This window comes from Brachypodium distachyon, chromosome 3 (assembly GCF_000005505.3).
Source record: "Brachypodium distachyon strain Bd21 chromosome 3, Brachypodium_distachyon_v3.0, whole genome shotgun sequence".
In the NCBI taxonomy this organism is placed as follows: domain Eukaryota; kingdom Viridiplantae; phylum Streptophyta; class Magnoliopsida; order Poales; family Poaceae; genus Brachypodium; species Brachypodium distachyon.
Genome location: NC_016133.3, coordinates 39564881 through 39581589, shown reverse-complemented (window position 1 = coordinate 39581589; position 16709 = coordinate 39564881). Strand labels below are relative to the sequence as shown.

The window sequence follows — 16709 nt, the reverse complement described above, 5'->3', positions numbered from 1 at the left end:
GGACACGTCTGGGGCCGGCATGAGGAATCGGCATGTGATCCTCCGACTCCGGATCTTTCGGGTCAGCTCCCAAGCGATCGCTTCCGGAGCGCTTGTCCGGCGAGTGCCCGTCCTCATTGCGCTGGAGCATGAATTTCTGCATAAAATTATAAGGTTATGCAAAGATAAGACATTATCGGTCGGAAGCCGGCATACAATCATGTCGGAAGAAAATCGAAAAGGCATGTAAACAAAAACTACTAACGGCGCACGATTCTTCCGGCTATATGGAACCATGCCCCAACCCCAGTTCTCGGACAGGTTGGTCTTGGCGATCTCCTTGACTCGGCTTCAGACCTTGAATTTGTCCAACATGATAGTTGAAACCGGTTCAGGTCAAACCAACCGCTGTGGAAACACATCTTGTGTGTCCGACGTTGGAGTGGGCAGACCCGCCAGAACACGAACGTGGCCAACAGATCGTCAGCCGTCATTCCGTTCTCCTTCAGCGAGATGATGCCGGCATGAACCTCATTGATCTCCGGGAGAGAATCCTTGGGGTCATACTTCCAGTTTTTCTTCTCCCCTAGCGGGCCGACTATGAATCCCGGCAAGTTGATTTTGTCGGCGTAGGAGGCGTCCTTGACATAGAAGAAGGTCTTGAGCCACTTCTTGCAGGACTCAAGACCTTGGATCCGAGGAAAGGCGGAACCCCCGCGAGGTATGACAGTGGCGGTGCCGCATTGGGTCATGGGCTTAACGGCGCCGGGATTGTCTTTGTTGGGAAGAACCTGGGGCCGGAACATAAAATATTTGGCCCACAGGTCAACGGAAGGCTAGAGGCCGAGATAACTCTCACAGCAGGTGACAAAGGCGGAGAGAGTGAGAATGGCATTGGCCGAAAGGTGGTGAGGCTGGAGGCTGAAGTGGTCAAGGAATTGCCGGATAAAATCACTAATCGGGAGCCCAAAGCTGCGTTCGAAATCTGAAACGAAGACGACGAACTCACCGGGCTCGGGTGTCGGCACGACCTCATCGCCGGGAATCCGGCACTCCACCTCCTCCGGGATCCGCCGGGTGTGGCGGAGCCAATCGATGTCCGCCGGAGATACGTCGAAGCCCTCCCATCCGGCACGCTCCGAACCAGCGTCCTCCTCGATCTGCTACACGGCGAGGTCGACGGCGGTGGCGTCACGGGAAGAAGAGGCCATGGTGTAGAAATAGATCTGGCTTTGCTCCGGCGAGAAGGTGGCTGCGCAAGGCGCGGGCAAGCAAAGGAAGAGCGGCGGAAGCGCCGGCGGGTGCGCGCAAGAATGCAGCAGCAAGCTTGGCTACCAGAGGCAAGAGGACGTTGCGGCAGAGGAGCTCCAAGCTTGCGACAATGGCAGACACGCGAGAGCAGTGGAGAAGGTAGGGTATCGGGGGGGGGGAGTAAAAGAGTTTCACCCCATCCCCCTATTTATAGTCGGGGCGCAATCATGGGGCGCGGATCTGCCGCACCCATGATCCCCGTGGCCAACGGTAAAACAGCGCATGATCGTGGGAGTGATTAACCCCATAAACGGCGCACGCGCAGTTACTGCACAACGTGGCGCAGTAAATCCCGTCGAATCCGGGGGAGATAAGGCAATGGGTGGAAACCAAAATCCCCCCTCTTAATGGCCTGCCGGTTTTCCTGTCCGATGGGATGACACATTCGCCTCAAAGGACGCGCCAGCGGTACTTCTAGTCTTATCTTCCCATTGTTAAAGTGAGGCGCGGAATAAGCGCAACATGTGGCATTGGTGTCGGCAGAAAAAGTTCTTTATTGCTGGCCACGATTAAAAGAGAAATCTCGGCTCAGAGCTGAAAATACCACACCGACTAAAGTATGTCGGTGTTGCCAGATCTTGGCTAAGAAAGCTCGGGACTGTTTCGGCATTTTCCTTGGTCTAGTCCTTTTAGGCTCTGAGAATGTTTGAGTTTTTGGAAACTGTCCTTCCTGCCGGACCGCAACAGCTTCGGGGACTAGTGTCGGGCCGACTTAACAACCAGCCAGCATACCAAAAGTGTGACGGCATATCTTTCTTGTCTTATGTGATTGCAGGACAAGCACGAACTATCTGATCTCAACTAACGCCGGGATGCGCCAACGGTCCTATCCTGATCACATGGCGTAAAGTAAAGCAACGTCCCCTTTATGACGGAAAAGTAGTCATTGCTCACGTCGCTGTGCCGGGTGACTACACAGTGATGCGTCGTAGAAGGACAGATGACGAAGGCCGGGGCATGGCTACAGTGCGCGCCGCCTGGCGGTACGAAAAGCACAAAGCTGCGTTGTCCCCTCCCAGACAATCCGGAGGGGATCATGGGGCGTACCCAGCGAGCCCGGTGGTAGCTAGGGTTTGCTTTTGGTCCACATGTCAGTGTGACACCTTCGGCCTATAAATAAAAGCACCACCCCTCCTGTGAGAGGGGTTCCTCACTTGGCCACTTAGGAGTTCTCCTTCTCCTTCTTCCTCCTCAAGAAACAGCTCAAGGAGCACCATTGTAGCCCTTGATATCTCGGGTAATACAACAAAGTAGGAGTAGGAGCTTTACCTCATCAAGAGGGCTCCGAACCTGGGTAACACCGTGTGTTCTTATTCGGTGCGTGGTTTACATCACGCCTTCCCTCCTCCGGTTCCTCCTCCGTCCACCGGCCCCATCTCAAGCCATTCTATGGCATCTGCCGTGACACCACCACGACACTTCACGGATAGCATGGTAGCAAGAAATGTTGTTTCTCCCGGTGAAAGAAATGTGGCTTATAACCTAATAGAGTTCCTTCTGTATTCTTGAACTGGCTGTGAGGTTTGGGTTTCAAAGCTTTAGATTGGTTATCTTGATTGTAATGATCGTTTTGTGCTAGTCATTGTGGATATACATAAATGATATGGTTTATAATAGCAAATTTTATTGTTATGTAGTTCTCCTTTGGTGGTGAATCGTGAAAAAAATGTAGAAAACAAAGCAGCTAATTAGATTTTCCATGTAGTTTTATTTAAATTGAATATCGCAACCTAGCATGCACAGCATATTGAAGTATCACCAGAGATAGTGTGATACGAAGGTATGCGTCCACAAAATAATTTGATGCATGCATGACATAATTGTGGAAGATGTTGTAATTCTAGAGGTATCATTACCGCAAGCTAATTCTAGAGAGGGAGAGCATGCTAGGTAACAGGGCTCATATTTTATCTTTCTTACCGTTTTCGCAACTACGAGAACGAAAAGCAATTTCAAGCTCAGTCAATTTCAATAATTACAGACTCTAGACAAAAAAATTAGACATATTCCTCAATTAACGCAAAAGTACAGTTCCAATCGAAACGTAAGAAACTATAACCAAAATTTAAGACAAACAATGAAGTGGCATCAGAGATCTAAAAAAAAGCATTTTGGAAGGGGCAATACTACTAAATTCTTCCATGCCAAAGCTAATGGTAGAAGAAAGAAAAATATTATTTTGTCCTTGGAACGGGAAGAAGGAACAATTAGAGGGGAAGAGTCTAACTGTACCGGTATGGCTTTAGAGGTAGGCAATGTTTGTAAACTCAGGAATGATCATGTTGCTGCATTGGTAACTCCTTTCTCTAGGTCCCGATGGATTCCCTTCTAAATTTTATCAGAAGCATTGGAAGATTTTTAGCAGGATCTATTTAATCAACCAACTGAATTTTGTAATGGCACTTCACAAATTTAAAGGCTTCTCTATGGGAGTATCACTTTAGTGCCTATATGTAAATGTAAGGAGGCAAGACAAATTCGGATGTTTAGGCCATTAGCCTATTGAATGTTAGTTTAAAGATTATTAGTGAAGTGTTGATGAATAGAGTAACATCTTGTATTCAGGAAGTCATTTCAGTCACTCAGGCTGCTTTTTTGAATGGGATATGCATAATGGAGGGAGCAATGGTGCCGCATGAAGACCTTAACTTCATGTCTGCTAATAAACAATCAGACATTTTGTTTAAAGTTTACTTTGAAAAAGCCTATAACAAAATTAAATGGCTTTTTGTATCAAATGTTGAAATTGAAAGGGTTTACAAATCAATGGTGTGGTTGGATGATGAAAATTATGAGAGGCAATAAGATCAGTACAAGGGTTAATGATTGCTTTGGTCCTTATTTCTCTACTTTTACTGGGCTTAGGCATGGAGATCATATATCCCCTTTACCTGTGCCTTGGCCATTCTTTTGGACAATGCTAATAAAACTGATTTGATTAAGGGCATCGTTCTTGAACCGGTTGAAGGGTGGTTTAATATTTTACAATACCCGAACGATCAATCTTTATGCTTCAAGATGGCACTCAAAATGCTATTCTTCCCGTTCTTAAATTTTTGTCGTGGTTTTAGTTTAAATTTGCAATAAAACCATGACAAGAATTTAGGAACGAAGAAAGAGTCGGAAGTTTGTTCTTGTGTATGCTTCTGAACAAATGTCAGGCCTCATAAGAGTGAAATCTGAGGCTTCCTCTGGAAAATGACGATGCTATATCAAAATTAGAAGTAAACATTGGAAAATGGTGGGAAATAAAGTGGAGAATCTCTAATGGAAGTGGGAGGAGGAAACCCTCTTTTTCTTCAAAAAAAAGAAGAGAGCAGGGAAACTTTTCATATTCAATCGAGTTTCTGTTTTCGGGAGAAAAATGGAGATTCGGTCCTGAAGTTTTCTTCGAGATGAAATCAAGTCAACAAACCGGCGCCCGTTACTCAAAAAGAAAGAAAGAAAAAGGAAAGCTGCAAGCCTCCCTCGGCATGATGGATGGATCAAAGCCGGACGAACTGCGGACGAACTGCACATCTAGGCTCCCCTGCTTTGCACCCAATCCAATCTCCCAGATTAACACAGCCAAGCACAGCAAACGCAGATTCGATCGAGAGGAGAAAAATCCAGCTCGCCCGAGCCCTGAACGCAACGTCGGATCGGGTCTCGTGCAGCAGGTGTGCATCCAAAACCAAAAACAAATTGTTCATTCCTCGCAATCCCATTCCGAAAACCTAATTTAATGTGTTCATTCCTCCCTCGGCAGCGGTAATGAATCACCACCGTCATCGCCGTGCCCAAAAAATGAAGCGCAGGAACGGGATCCAAAGCGGCAGCATCAGGCGGCTGCGTGAGGAGGTCGTGAATCCGGGAGAAGATTCGATCCCGACCTCCCAACGATCTCCAAGTCGAGACAGGTATGCTCGTCCCCGTCCCATCAATCAAAACCCACTCTCGCGGCCTCCTCTTAGGCCTTCTTTTGGAGATGTCTGTTAGTGGGCTTGATAATCCATGAATCTTCGCGGCGGCGGATTTAGACGGGAAGGAGAGGGTTGGTGGTCTCGGTTTAATTTCGTGGTGTTTAACTGATTATATTTTCCGGGCTGGTGTAATGCTCGCTTGACTGGATTGGATTGGGATGTGATAGGCTTGGTTCGAGTACAAATCGCCACAAGTTCCTATATTAGTGATTCTGAAAGGGATTTGTGTTCCTGTGGCTAAATTAGGGTTTCATGCTCTCGGTCCATTACTTTACCCTTATTCGTCCCCCAAATCCACACGTTTCTATATAAGTGATACTGGAAGGGGATTTGTGTTGCTGTGGCTAAACTAGGGTTCCGCTAGTCCGACTACTTTTCCTTATCTGCCCCACGAAACGAATCCTCCTTGCGCCTCCGGCGGCGTACTTGCGGCCAAAAAATCGTGGGGTTTTCGACGCTCCGGTCCTCGATTTAGTCTCTTGGTATGATAGGCATGGTTGGATGGTTTGGTTCGGAACTTGTCTCTTCCGTCAGATTTTCCCGATTTTTTCTCCAATTTTTGATTGGCGATTTGTTCGTGTTTCAGGTTCTCAAATGGCGGCTTGAATCAAATCGTCCTTTTGTTCAGCCATGTCTCAAATCCAGAGCACCTCGAGGCAGATCTATGTTCTCCTCTCTGTACTGTGCGGGAAGTATGCCGAGAGGCAACGGTCGCCAGCGGCACCTGAGGCAAAGCAGCTGCAGCCATCGTACCCCTCCCCAGAGCTCATCTCATCTGGGAGGTTGGAGGTCAGTTGATTTCATTCTGTTTAATTGGAGATGAGTATGCTTGTGATGTCTTAATAAAAAGGGGAGTATGGTAATGCAGGTGCGCACGCTGATCAACCCCACAATTGCGCAATTTCAAGAGACACTGCAGGCTGTGCAGCCCAACTTCTTGTACCTCCAGGGGCAGAAGCTTGAGAATGAGGAGATTGGTACACTTGCCTGGCATGATGTATATGTGTCAGATCCACATATGTTTTGCTCACTCATCACCCCACCATTTCCGACCATTGTAAGCTCTTTTGTCTAATAGCTTGTTTCTTTTTTAGCTGTGTTATTGTTCCCTGGCTGGCAAACACTGTAATTCAAAAGTGCATATTAGTTTTTAGCTGCTTGTTGAAACCTGACAGGAAGCTCACAAAAAAATGCCATATAAAGATGTTCTTGTATTAGAAATTCACAATTGACGTCTATCACGATTTATTCTTAGCAAGCGATAGGATTCAACAAGCCCTACAATCATCTCTGTTTTTCTGATGATATGTTTGTGATTCCTCACTGAGTTTGTTATTATAGGTGGTTATGCTTTTGTATCCTTAATAAAAGAGAGAGGTTACAGTTAACAGGGGAAGAGTTTTTTTGGTTATGTAGAATGCTGAGGGTTTAATATTTTAATTAGCATGGGAAACAGCCGGACGGAGTTTGGAAGTAGTCTACGCACGCCAGTCAAATTATTTCACAATCCTCTGTAGTGCGTCTGTTTTGTGTTTGTATCATACAATCAGGGATGGGAAAATCAGTCGAAACTGGCCAGCTACAAGTTTTGGTTTCCCTGTCAAGATCTGTAATTTGGCTGACTGGAGTTAAGTGATCCAAGTGTTTTCTATTGGACGATTGCTGGTTTCTGGCCAAGCTGGGTTGGGGATTACTAGTGTTCTAAATTCTAATAGCCTAGTGCTGATGTTTTTGCAAAGAATTAAACAGTTTTTGTTTTCTGAATGCACTTTTGTATTAGAAGAAGAACACCAAGAAGGCAAGAAGGAGCAAAACTTACATGAAAGCAACCTAAGAAAACACAGAACCACAACACCACTCGACACAAAACTGTCAGCCAAAATTGGAAAGAAAGGGAAGAAAAAGGAGAGGCAAAAGAAGCAAAGAATCTACTCTAAGTCTCTAATACTAAAACAGTTAATGGTATATTAGGATTTTGAAGTGCAACAAACTGGAAAACATATATTTTGGGAAGTTGGGTTTGTAAATAAATAGATTGCCATTTGCCAGGGAAAGTTAAAAATCTTCCTGAAGTGGCACTATGTGCTGGTATCTGCTGGGCCATATTTTCCAGCAACTGTGCGTACTAAGCAGACACCTGTGTTCTAACTGATATGTCCATAGTAAACTATGGCATTACGTCATTCTAGCACCGTTAAAGCATGCTATTTAAAACAGTATTTGGCTACAACCACTATCTTGCTATTTAAAACTGTCAACTCTCAGGCAACTATGACTGAAACTATTTCTCTAGCTCTGCCTATTGTATCTTCTGTGTTAGTAGTCTATGCAATTTGTTAGTATTGTTGATAGTGATGCAGTTTGTACAACTTGAATGCTAAAGGTGTTCAGATTGCTCTTTGCAACGGTTACCGAAATTTCAGTGCAGTGGCTGATGGTGTCATCTTAAAGACTTGAATTTGTTCTTGTTGAAGTTGATTTATGTGACTAATATTACTGGTAGATGATTCATCGTATGTAGGATGCTTCAGCACTGATTCCTGCAGTCTTCCTCTCTTTGTTTATGCATCTTGTTTCTCATCATTTATTTGGCCTATACTGGTTTCCATGTTTGTTTTTCTGAACACTGTGTTTGCCAAATTTCGTTGGTCCTTTTGCTTGTAGCTACTAATCTTACTGTGTAAGAGTAATACAGGTTTATCTGGAAATTCCTAATGGGGAAAACCTCGCCGAATCTCTTCACTCAAAGGTACGTTGTTTTCAAAAACAATTTAATTCTTATCAAGGAGCTATTGTAGACATGCATAGTTAGTTGGTTGATTATCATTGTAGACTTATGGAGTTAGTTGGGGATTGCCACCAATGTGCCATCCTCTTTTTTGGTACTTCATTGACTATTTGTAGAAGTCCTGATTCGTGAGTTTAGCTCGTTTGGACTTTTGACAAAAATAGACGTGCTACTGATTGTTGGGATGTTTATATGCTCGAGATACTAGCATACTGTGTGCGCTTCACTATACAATAATAAATAACAAATTAGTACGCACATTGAGGGATACAGATGTGCCAAAATGGGGGGTGCGGAAGAATTTAACGAGGAAAGTGAGGGGAAGGTGGGTCTTGTTTGATCCAGATCTAATGATTCATCCAGCTTGTTGACGGTCTGTCTGCCCTCACCAAGTTTAGCTCTTATGCTGATAGGGAATTACCACAATCATCATCCATTCTATGCAGTAGCCTCATGTATCACGATCTTTTGATTAATTCATCGATTGATGTATTTTGCACAAAGTTAGGGATAATGATTAAGGAAAAAAATCTGTAGCTACTTCCTTTTGATTGTTTGAAAAGGGGGTATTTTGTAAAGATTCAAAGATCACTAGTGAATCTTCATTGTTCTGCCTTTTGAATTTTGAGTGTTCAAAAAAAGGGGGATTTTGTTTTGTAGCACTGAAGTGAATGATTGCTACTCCAACGTAAATATCACCAAATCATTCTGGTTCACTTTAGTACCGTTGAAGTTTCCATCTCCCATTATTTTCCACTCGGGTCAGAGCGTAAGCTAGTGATGCTTTCGGCTACTGGACTTTAGCCATCCCTGTCATTTTGAAGGGGTTATGATGTCAGCTAAGCCCTTTCGCCCATGCGGCCATGCCTACAGCCTCCCTCTTTGCCATCTTCCTGATGCAATGCAGCCCCAACCTGGCCTTTATATCCTTTCCTAACACAATCACCGTGATTAATCGCCACCAAGTCTGCCACTAACACTCTAGTCTTTGTTGCTGATGCCCACTTCTTCAGCTTGACCTTGCTGATGCAGGTGGGACTCCAGTAACCTTGACCACCCAACCCTGACCTTGAGGCACTCAATCTCAACCTCTGACAAGTTCTTCTCCACGGCCAGCTACTTCCTCTCACCGTTTGCTTCTCAAAATCTAACCTTCGTTACCCTGTCTTCTTTTACCTCATTGATTGCTTGCATCCTCCAGGAGATGTCTAGGAACTGCACCAAACGTTGTGGTTGTGGCCTTGAGGGAGGTGGGTTAGTCGATGAATAGTTTCGGTTCTAGTTCTAGTTGGGTGTAAGGCAATTTGTTTGGTCCAAGGGCTAAGGCTAAGGGTTCTAGTTCGGTTCTAGCTGGGTGTAAGGAAATCTTGCTATTTACTCTTGTTTTCATGAGAAAGTATTTAACCAAAGTGGTGATCTTTGTTGCTACAAAGCCACCTTTTTCGTAGAAGTAATCACAATTTTGTGCAGTATCAATGAACTGTCGCTACTTTGCTGTTTACATTGAATTTCTGGTTCTAATTTTGGGACTAATGTTGACATTCTTTCATTCAGGGGATTCCATATTTAATATATTGGAGGAATTCTTTTTCATCTTATGCAGCAACTCATTTTCGCCATGTGTTGACATCAGTTATTCAGAGGTATCAGCATCGTCAATGTAGCGTCAATCTACCTCATGTAGTTTTGTTTCACATCTAATAATCGAGTATAAATGCAGTTCCTGCAGCCATATATGGGATGCATTTCAGCTTGCTCGTGCCTCTTTTCGATTATACTGTGTACGAAATAACCATGTTCGAAGTGTTGAGCTTGGGCCTCACCTATTAGGGGATGCTCCAAAGATCAACATTGCCCCTCCCGATAATGGAATGGCTGATGGAGAAGGTAGCTCTGAAGCTTTTTCAGCTATAAAGATACATGACAAAGATGTCAACATGAAATTTCTTATCTGTGGTGTGCCATGTACCTTGGTAAGCTTTCACTTTAAGTCTAATTATTTTTGTGTCATTCAGTGTATTTCTTCTTCTAACCAGTGATTACACAACCATCTCTTGGCAGGATGCATGTTTGTTGGGCTCACTGGAAGATGGTTTGAACGCTTTGTTGAATATTGAGGTATGGTCCATCATCCTTGCATTTACCAAGGCCCTTGTGTTTGCTGCTTCACTTCCATGTCTAAATTCTTGAAGTAAATAATTATGTCTATGCTGAAGATCTAGTTCATGGAGCTGCGAGATTATTAGAGTATGCTATGTCAACTTATTAGTAAATAATAATTGCTGCATGCAATATTCTTGCAACCATTAAGAAGGCTTGCACTGTTTCACATGCTCGTATGGGCGCAAGAGCGCAAGTGAAACCAACCCATTTGCTGGTCTACAGGGGGCGATAAACAAAGCTATACAAAAAGTATGTAAATGCACAGGCAGAGACCATATGGAAGCTTTTTTTCCTTTGAATCTGAAAGCGATGACAGTATATATATACTTACAATAGGGAGAACTGCGCAAATTACTAATGGAAAATTACAATTTCAATCTATTTTTAAATTAATTTATAAAGTTTTGTCAAATGGCAAAAAATACATGGAAAAGGAGGGCAAAGTCCAAAAGTTTGTAGTATTACGTCAAACTTATGTTTTCTCTGTATTGTTGTAAAACATTACAAGTTTTTGAAAAGTTAATAGGTTTCATGAGGCAAAATCTTCAATTGGTTTGCTTTGATTTTATGCAATGGACAAACACTCTTCCATGGTTTTCTCCTAAAGCTGCGTTTTCGTCATACATTTTTCCGCTGAAGATTTCACATTAATTTCAGAATAGCATACTCCGTCCAGTTCACACAAACATGACGTTCTGGGCACAAGTTCAGTCAGAATTATAAAACTTTGACTGCATATCCTTTTTAATACTCCCTCCGATCAATAATAAGTGTCGCCAATTTAGTACAACTTTGTACTAAATCATATGTTTGGATTTGTCTCAAAAAGTACTTCCGTAACATCTAAACTTTCCTGAGTTTTATAAATGTCTATGTCCAAAACGTCATCTTTTTGTGAACTGGAGGGTGTACATGTTTCTATTTACTGATTTTGTACTGTATTAATTCAGAATAAGCTGACATGCAAATGTACAGATTTCTAGTCCCTACAGTGCTTTATCAAATATTCTAAGGATTCTTAAGTATTCTATTTTAGTATGTACTTGGTGATAAGGCCTGTTTAATGCTTGATTTTCTTTCCAGATTCGTGGGAGTAAACTACGTAATCGAGTCAGGTATCTTCAGTTGCCATATATTATACAATATAGTACACACTACCTCCATTCCTAAATATAAGATGTTTTAGCTTTGTCCTAAAGTTAAACTTCTTAAGGTTTGACCAAGTTTATATAGAAAAATGTACTAACATCTACAAAATCAAATAAGTATAAGTGCACTATAAAATATGTATCATGGCAGATTTAATAATATTAATTTAGAGTTGTAGATGTTGGTAGATTTTTCTATACACTTGGTCAACTTTAAGAAGTTTGACATGGGACAAAGGTAGAACATCTTATATTTTGGAATGGAGGGAGTACTGAAGTATTATGCAAGGTGTCTGGTTACTTGCTTATTTTTAATACTAATTTGTTTATTAGTCATTTTTGCACTGTTCTTATTTTTTTTTCTCGAACACCAGTCATGTTGTATTAGAAAGAAAGCATCAAGTTGGAAAGACTACATCAAACCCAAAACCCCAAAGGAAAAACAAAACATAAAATCAGATGCAAAAAAGAGCCTACCTAAAACTATGAGTTGCAATTGTCCTGCCTCAACCAGGATGCAATCGGCCAAGTCCTGACAGTATGGCAAGATCATTGAACATGCAGGAATTTGCGGATCCTCCAGAGCCACCCCCACCCTGTTCCGCTTCCTCCAAAAACCAGTTGTAGTACCTACTGTTTTCATTTTGATAATCATATTGATATTTTTCTTGACTGCAAAATGTTTCAATGTTCAAACCATACCGCATACAAAATGAAGGATTCTTTATTTATTCTGCCTATTAATATTAGCTAATAGGTATCCGAGGTCACATTGCTATAAAACTCTTATTGGTAACCAGAGAGATAGTAGCATAGATTCAATATGGTATGTCTTGTTGATCATTTCCTCACCACATTTTTAGATTATGCTAGTTTTATTTATATTAGTTTTGCATTTTTTTTCTACATTTTCCTTGCAGTGCTGCTCCTCCACCTCTTGAAGCTGAAACTCTTCCATGTGGGGTAGTTACAATGCGTTCTGATATCACAACTTGCAGTTCTTCATACATGTCTCTTCTTGTTTCTGGCAGTGCACAAACTTGCTTTGATGATAAGGTATCGATTTCTACAATTATGGACTATTTTTATCTTCAGCTTGACATGCGCGGAGTCTTATGCTGCCTCACAATATGTGCAGATTTTGGAGAGCCATATAAAAAATGAAATTATTGAAAAGAGCCAATTGGTTCGCTCTCTGCCAAATAGTGAGGATAATAAGCCATCTTCAGCAGAGCCTTTAACTTCCATGTCGATCGCTTGTGGAGCGTCTATATTTGAAGTCTGGATGACCCTCCCCAAGTGGGCTGCAGAGGTTCTTTTCCTCCATTTTTTTAAGAAAAAAACATGGACCAAATAGACTACTATAAATCTATAATTGCTTAGATGTGTCGCAGTTTACCTGGATTTTTTCTCAATCACCATTTAGTGCAAACCTTTTAGATATTAATTTCTTTTTTGTGGATGGTAGATTTTTCTCCCTCTGTTTCTAAGTTATTTTAGTCCCTAGAGTGGTAAATAAACCTGGAGGAAAACGAACCTGGTAGCATTATATAATGCTCTTTTATTTTGCACTCCCAAACGTTGTTGAGTACTCAATGCCTAGAGCAGCTACTTTTCTCTTGGCCAAGTAAGCCTCATTTGAGGCCTGAGGGTATTCATAGTGGAATGACATGCAGGGAAACTATGTTATGGACGCATATCCATATTGTAGAACTTTGTTCTTCTGTTTGGAATAATAACTTGTCCTGGAGTTTCCAGCACCATTTTATTTTGGGGTGTTTGTTGTTCACATGTTTTATGACAGTTTCCACTGTCCTCTAGATTCTAGTTGTGTTCTTATGTTAGCAAATATAGTGCTTTACGGAAACTAGAGGCCCAGTTCTTTTTTCTGCTAAACAATTCTGCTGTGATTGTGCCTAAAAATAAGATGGCTAAATGTATTGAAAACAAGCAAAGTTTGAACTATTTAATGCATAATTTATATGGTGGTTTAATAAGTCTTAAGGGCTCTATTTCCTTTGTACCATGTGAGTAATTTTCGTCAACAGGACTGACCTGTTACAAAAATAATGAGCTATCTGGTTTATCCTTTCTTTCTCTGTTTCTGTTATATTTTCGTTACATAATTATCATATGTATGAGTGGATGTTCGTTTATCACTGACTGAAAATTCTTCTTAACTGTCTAGATTTTGAAACAACTTGCTCCAGATATCTCTTACAAAAGCTTGGTTGGACTTGGAATTGCCAGTGTAAATAGTACACCAGTATCTTCATTCAATAGGCAAGATGCAGATCGACTTCTTTTCTTTTGCACAAGCCAGTACAAAGATCGACCTATTGAAGTCGGTCCATATTTACATCTGCCAAGATGGTCAGCATCCCTTACTAAGGAGAGAAGAATGAAGGGAAGTCTCGAGGTGGAACCAAATGTTTCTTGTGCAAATGGAGTTGGAGATGACAAGAAACATCTGATGGATGGATCTTCTCTGCCATCAGTCAAGACCAGGCTGAAGCCAGCAACAATGAGACCCATTCCCCGCTCTTCAAAGCAACACCTGCATCCTTTTACGGGTTTCACTCAGTCTATCATTAATGGTGCTTATCAAACTAAGTCCAGCTTTCCAGCACGTCCACCAGGAAAGCATAATTCAGTACCTGCTGCCTCAGCAACTCGAAGGAAATCGTCATCCGGGTCATCACGTTCTCAACAAGCACTTCTATTGAATCCTCTCCCAATGAAGAAACATGGTTGCGACCGGTTGCCTATCCAAACTTGCCATGAAGTAAACTTTTGGATCATCATGTGTTCTTTTTTCCTTTCTCATTATTTATGCTAATAAACACATATCATCCTGACTTTTTGCAGGAAGATTTCTTGAAAGATCTCATGCAGTTTTTACTCCAAAGGGGCCACACTCGACTTGTACCTCAAGGAGGACTAGCTGAATTTCCAGATGCAATCCTAAATGCAAAGCGCCTTGATTTATATAACTTGTACAAAGAGGTGGTTTTGTACTGCTTATCTCATATATTGACTATGAAGCTAAACAATTCGTGATATTAATCATTCCGTTAACAAATATGCTGATTGATCATTCAGGTTGTATCCAGAGGTGGCTTTTATGTTGGCAATGGCATAAATTGGAAAGGTCAAGTATTTTCGAAGATGTGCAACCATACTGTTACCAATAAAATGACGGTATGCATGTGTTTCAGACACTCTTTTCGTTCTTTTTATTGTATACTGAAGGACTCAATGCCTACTATTATTTGTGGTACCATCGGTTGTATTTCTGATGTTAACCTGCTATTGCTCAGTAAGTTTTGATTTTCAAATTAGTTTCACTATATTAAGTTCTTTGTGCTAATTATATATTTTATTTCGACATTTATTAAGTTTGCTGCTATCTGTCCGTCTGGTTCATTTGCCTAATTATGAGTTGCTAATTGTATCCTGGTGTTCTCACTTTGTCCATTTTTATATAGGGTGTTGGAAACACGCTAAAAAGACACTACGAAACATACTTGCTAGAATACCAACTTTGTCATGACGATGTCGATGGTGAATGTTGCTTGCTGTGCCACAGGTTTGAGGATTTGAGTATCTTTTCATGCCTGGTGTTACATTCTTTTCTATTCTATGCCAGCAGAATCTAATGTGTTACTTTATGTATTTACAGTACCGCTCCAGGTGACTGGGTGAACTGTGGGTTGTGCGGTGATTGGGCCCACTTTGGATGTGATAAACGCCAAGGGCTAGGTGCTTTCAAGGTAAATCCTGAACTTCCATGTTAATTTCCCTTTCCAGAAATTCCAAATTTTAGGTCATCGATTGATCTGAGCTGCTGTGGTAACAGGACTATTCAAAGACAGATGGTTTGGAATACATCTGTCCCCACTGTAGCGGTACAAATTATAAGAAGCCACCACTACCCAAGAGAGTAGGCAATAGTTCCGCAAATCTGGCATCTGCATCACAAAATGTTTAATTTTCCTTTTCTTTGCGTGCCCCTTTTGTCCCACATTTTGGGAGAGACGGGGCTGGCAGAAAGTAGGGCCTAGACGTGTGTAGTGTTGAGCCGTGTGATCTCATTATTCTGGTTCACTTATGGTGGAAAGTTAAGTGCAATCTGTGACAGCTCAGGAAACATCGAACCTGTTGTGTTTCATATTTCCTCAGGTTGTGACCGTGCATTTTTTGGCCCATTTTGTTAACAGTATTGATAATTGACCAGTGAAGAAACGATGTGTTCTGTGACTATCGTATTTCATATTTCCCTGCAAACCATGGCAATTTTGGGCAATTTATTTTGACCTGTTTTTTGTGGATGCTGTTAATTAACCACACATTAATTTGTAGATGTTGTCAAATTTATTTTCATAATTTTTCTTGACTATAAAAGTTGAACCTTGCATTGGTAGTAGCTGGTGGTAGCACTAGATACTTTCTATACGGAACCTTGCAAATACACTCATATACTGATGTGCGTTTACATTTTTGAATGATATATCAAGAAAATAATCCTCCCTCCGATTCTTAATTGTACATAGTTGTACCAAATTAGTAACACTTATTATCAATCAAAGGGAAGTCCATTCATTGATAATGCCATTCATTTTTGAAATATGATTGTTGGAGTGATATACCAATAATGAAATATACTCCGTCCGATGTCGAAATATTACATGTATCTAGAAGGCTTTTAAGAGTAGATACATATTTAGGCAAATTTGAGACAAAAATTTAGGATCGGAGGACTATCATTCATGATGTGCGAGTGGATTGAAAATGGTCCGACGCCACGTGGTGTCGCGTGGATCTGGTGTGTCGTGCGTTTGGTAATACGGCCGCCCTTTGCTCATGCAGTCGTACGTACCGGCTAGCCTGGAGTTGAGGCCTCGGTGGTGAGGTTAGCCGGCCGCCAAGGCACGTGACGAGGAGATGTGCTCAGTGCTCAGGAGTAAATGTACCAAAAAAATTTGACCCTCATGCATATATGCACATCAGCACATTGGCTTACCATGAAGAACACAAGGTGCATGCAGTGCACGGTTACAACTGAGGAAACCAAATCATGAAGTTAACCACGAAGCATTGACACAAGAGAAACAATGAGCTAATTCTTTTTGAGGCAATCACCGGGGGAATCGCGCGCGCCAGGCCACACAAAAAGGAATTTTACAATACCAATCTCTAGCACTTTAAGAAACAAGAACATCTAACGATAAGGATCATATCCATGGACCAAGACTTCAATTCCAGACTTCACCCGACGCATGCGTGCACAATTAACTGCACATCGATCCTCAAGCTCATGTGGCTTCATGAACCATACATGCTTCTGGGCCTTCTGGC

At 41.8% G+C, this 16709-nt stretch overlaps 1 protein-coding gene across 2 annotated transcripts; it reads left to right on the top strand.

Annotated features, from left to right (window-relative positions):
* The first annotated feature begins 4666 nt into the window (after positions 1-4666).
* On the top strand, positions 4667-15638 carry LOC100844696 (AT-rich interactive domain-containing protein 4). Of its 2 annotated transcripts, none has more exons than XM_014901551.2 (17): positions 4667-4949; positions 5039-5189; positions 5839-6041; positions 6121-6309; positions 7948-8001; positions 9595-9683; positions 9761-10013; positions 10102-10158; positions 11287-11318; positions 12272-12407; positions 12490-12663; positions 13540-14136; positions 14220-14357; positions 14454-14552; positions 14840-14940; positions 15034-15124; positions 15211-15638. In XM_014901551.2, the coding sequence occupies exons 3-17, from the start codon at positions 5883-5885 to the stop codon at positions 15340-15342; spliced, it is 2301 nt and encodes a 766-aa protein (XP_014757037.1). In that variant the 5' UTR covers positions 4667-4949; positions 5039-5189; positions 5839-5882; the 3' UTR covers positions 15343-15638. The 2 variants fall into 2 exon arrangements, with proteins under 2 accessions (XP_014757037.1, XP_014757034.1); XM_014901548.2 differs by having other exon boundaries at positions 5039-5734.
* Positions 15639-16709: the final 1071 nt, after the last annotated feature.

Bases quoted from the DNA above. Each gene is read 5' to 3' on its own strand.
- LOC100844696 (XM_014901551.2), top strand. From the start codon at position 5,883: ATGTCTCAAATCCAGAGCACCTCGAGGCAGATCTATGTTCTCCTCTCT. The intron at 6,310-7,947 runs GTAAGCTCTTTT...AGAGTAATACAG, and splicing joins CCCCACCATTTCCGACCATT to GTTTATCTGGAAATTCCTAA. The intron at 14,941-15,033 runs GTTTGAGGATTT...ATGTATTTACAG, and splicing joins TGTTGCTTGCTGTGCCACAG to TACCGCTCCAGGTGACTGGG.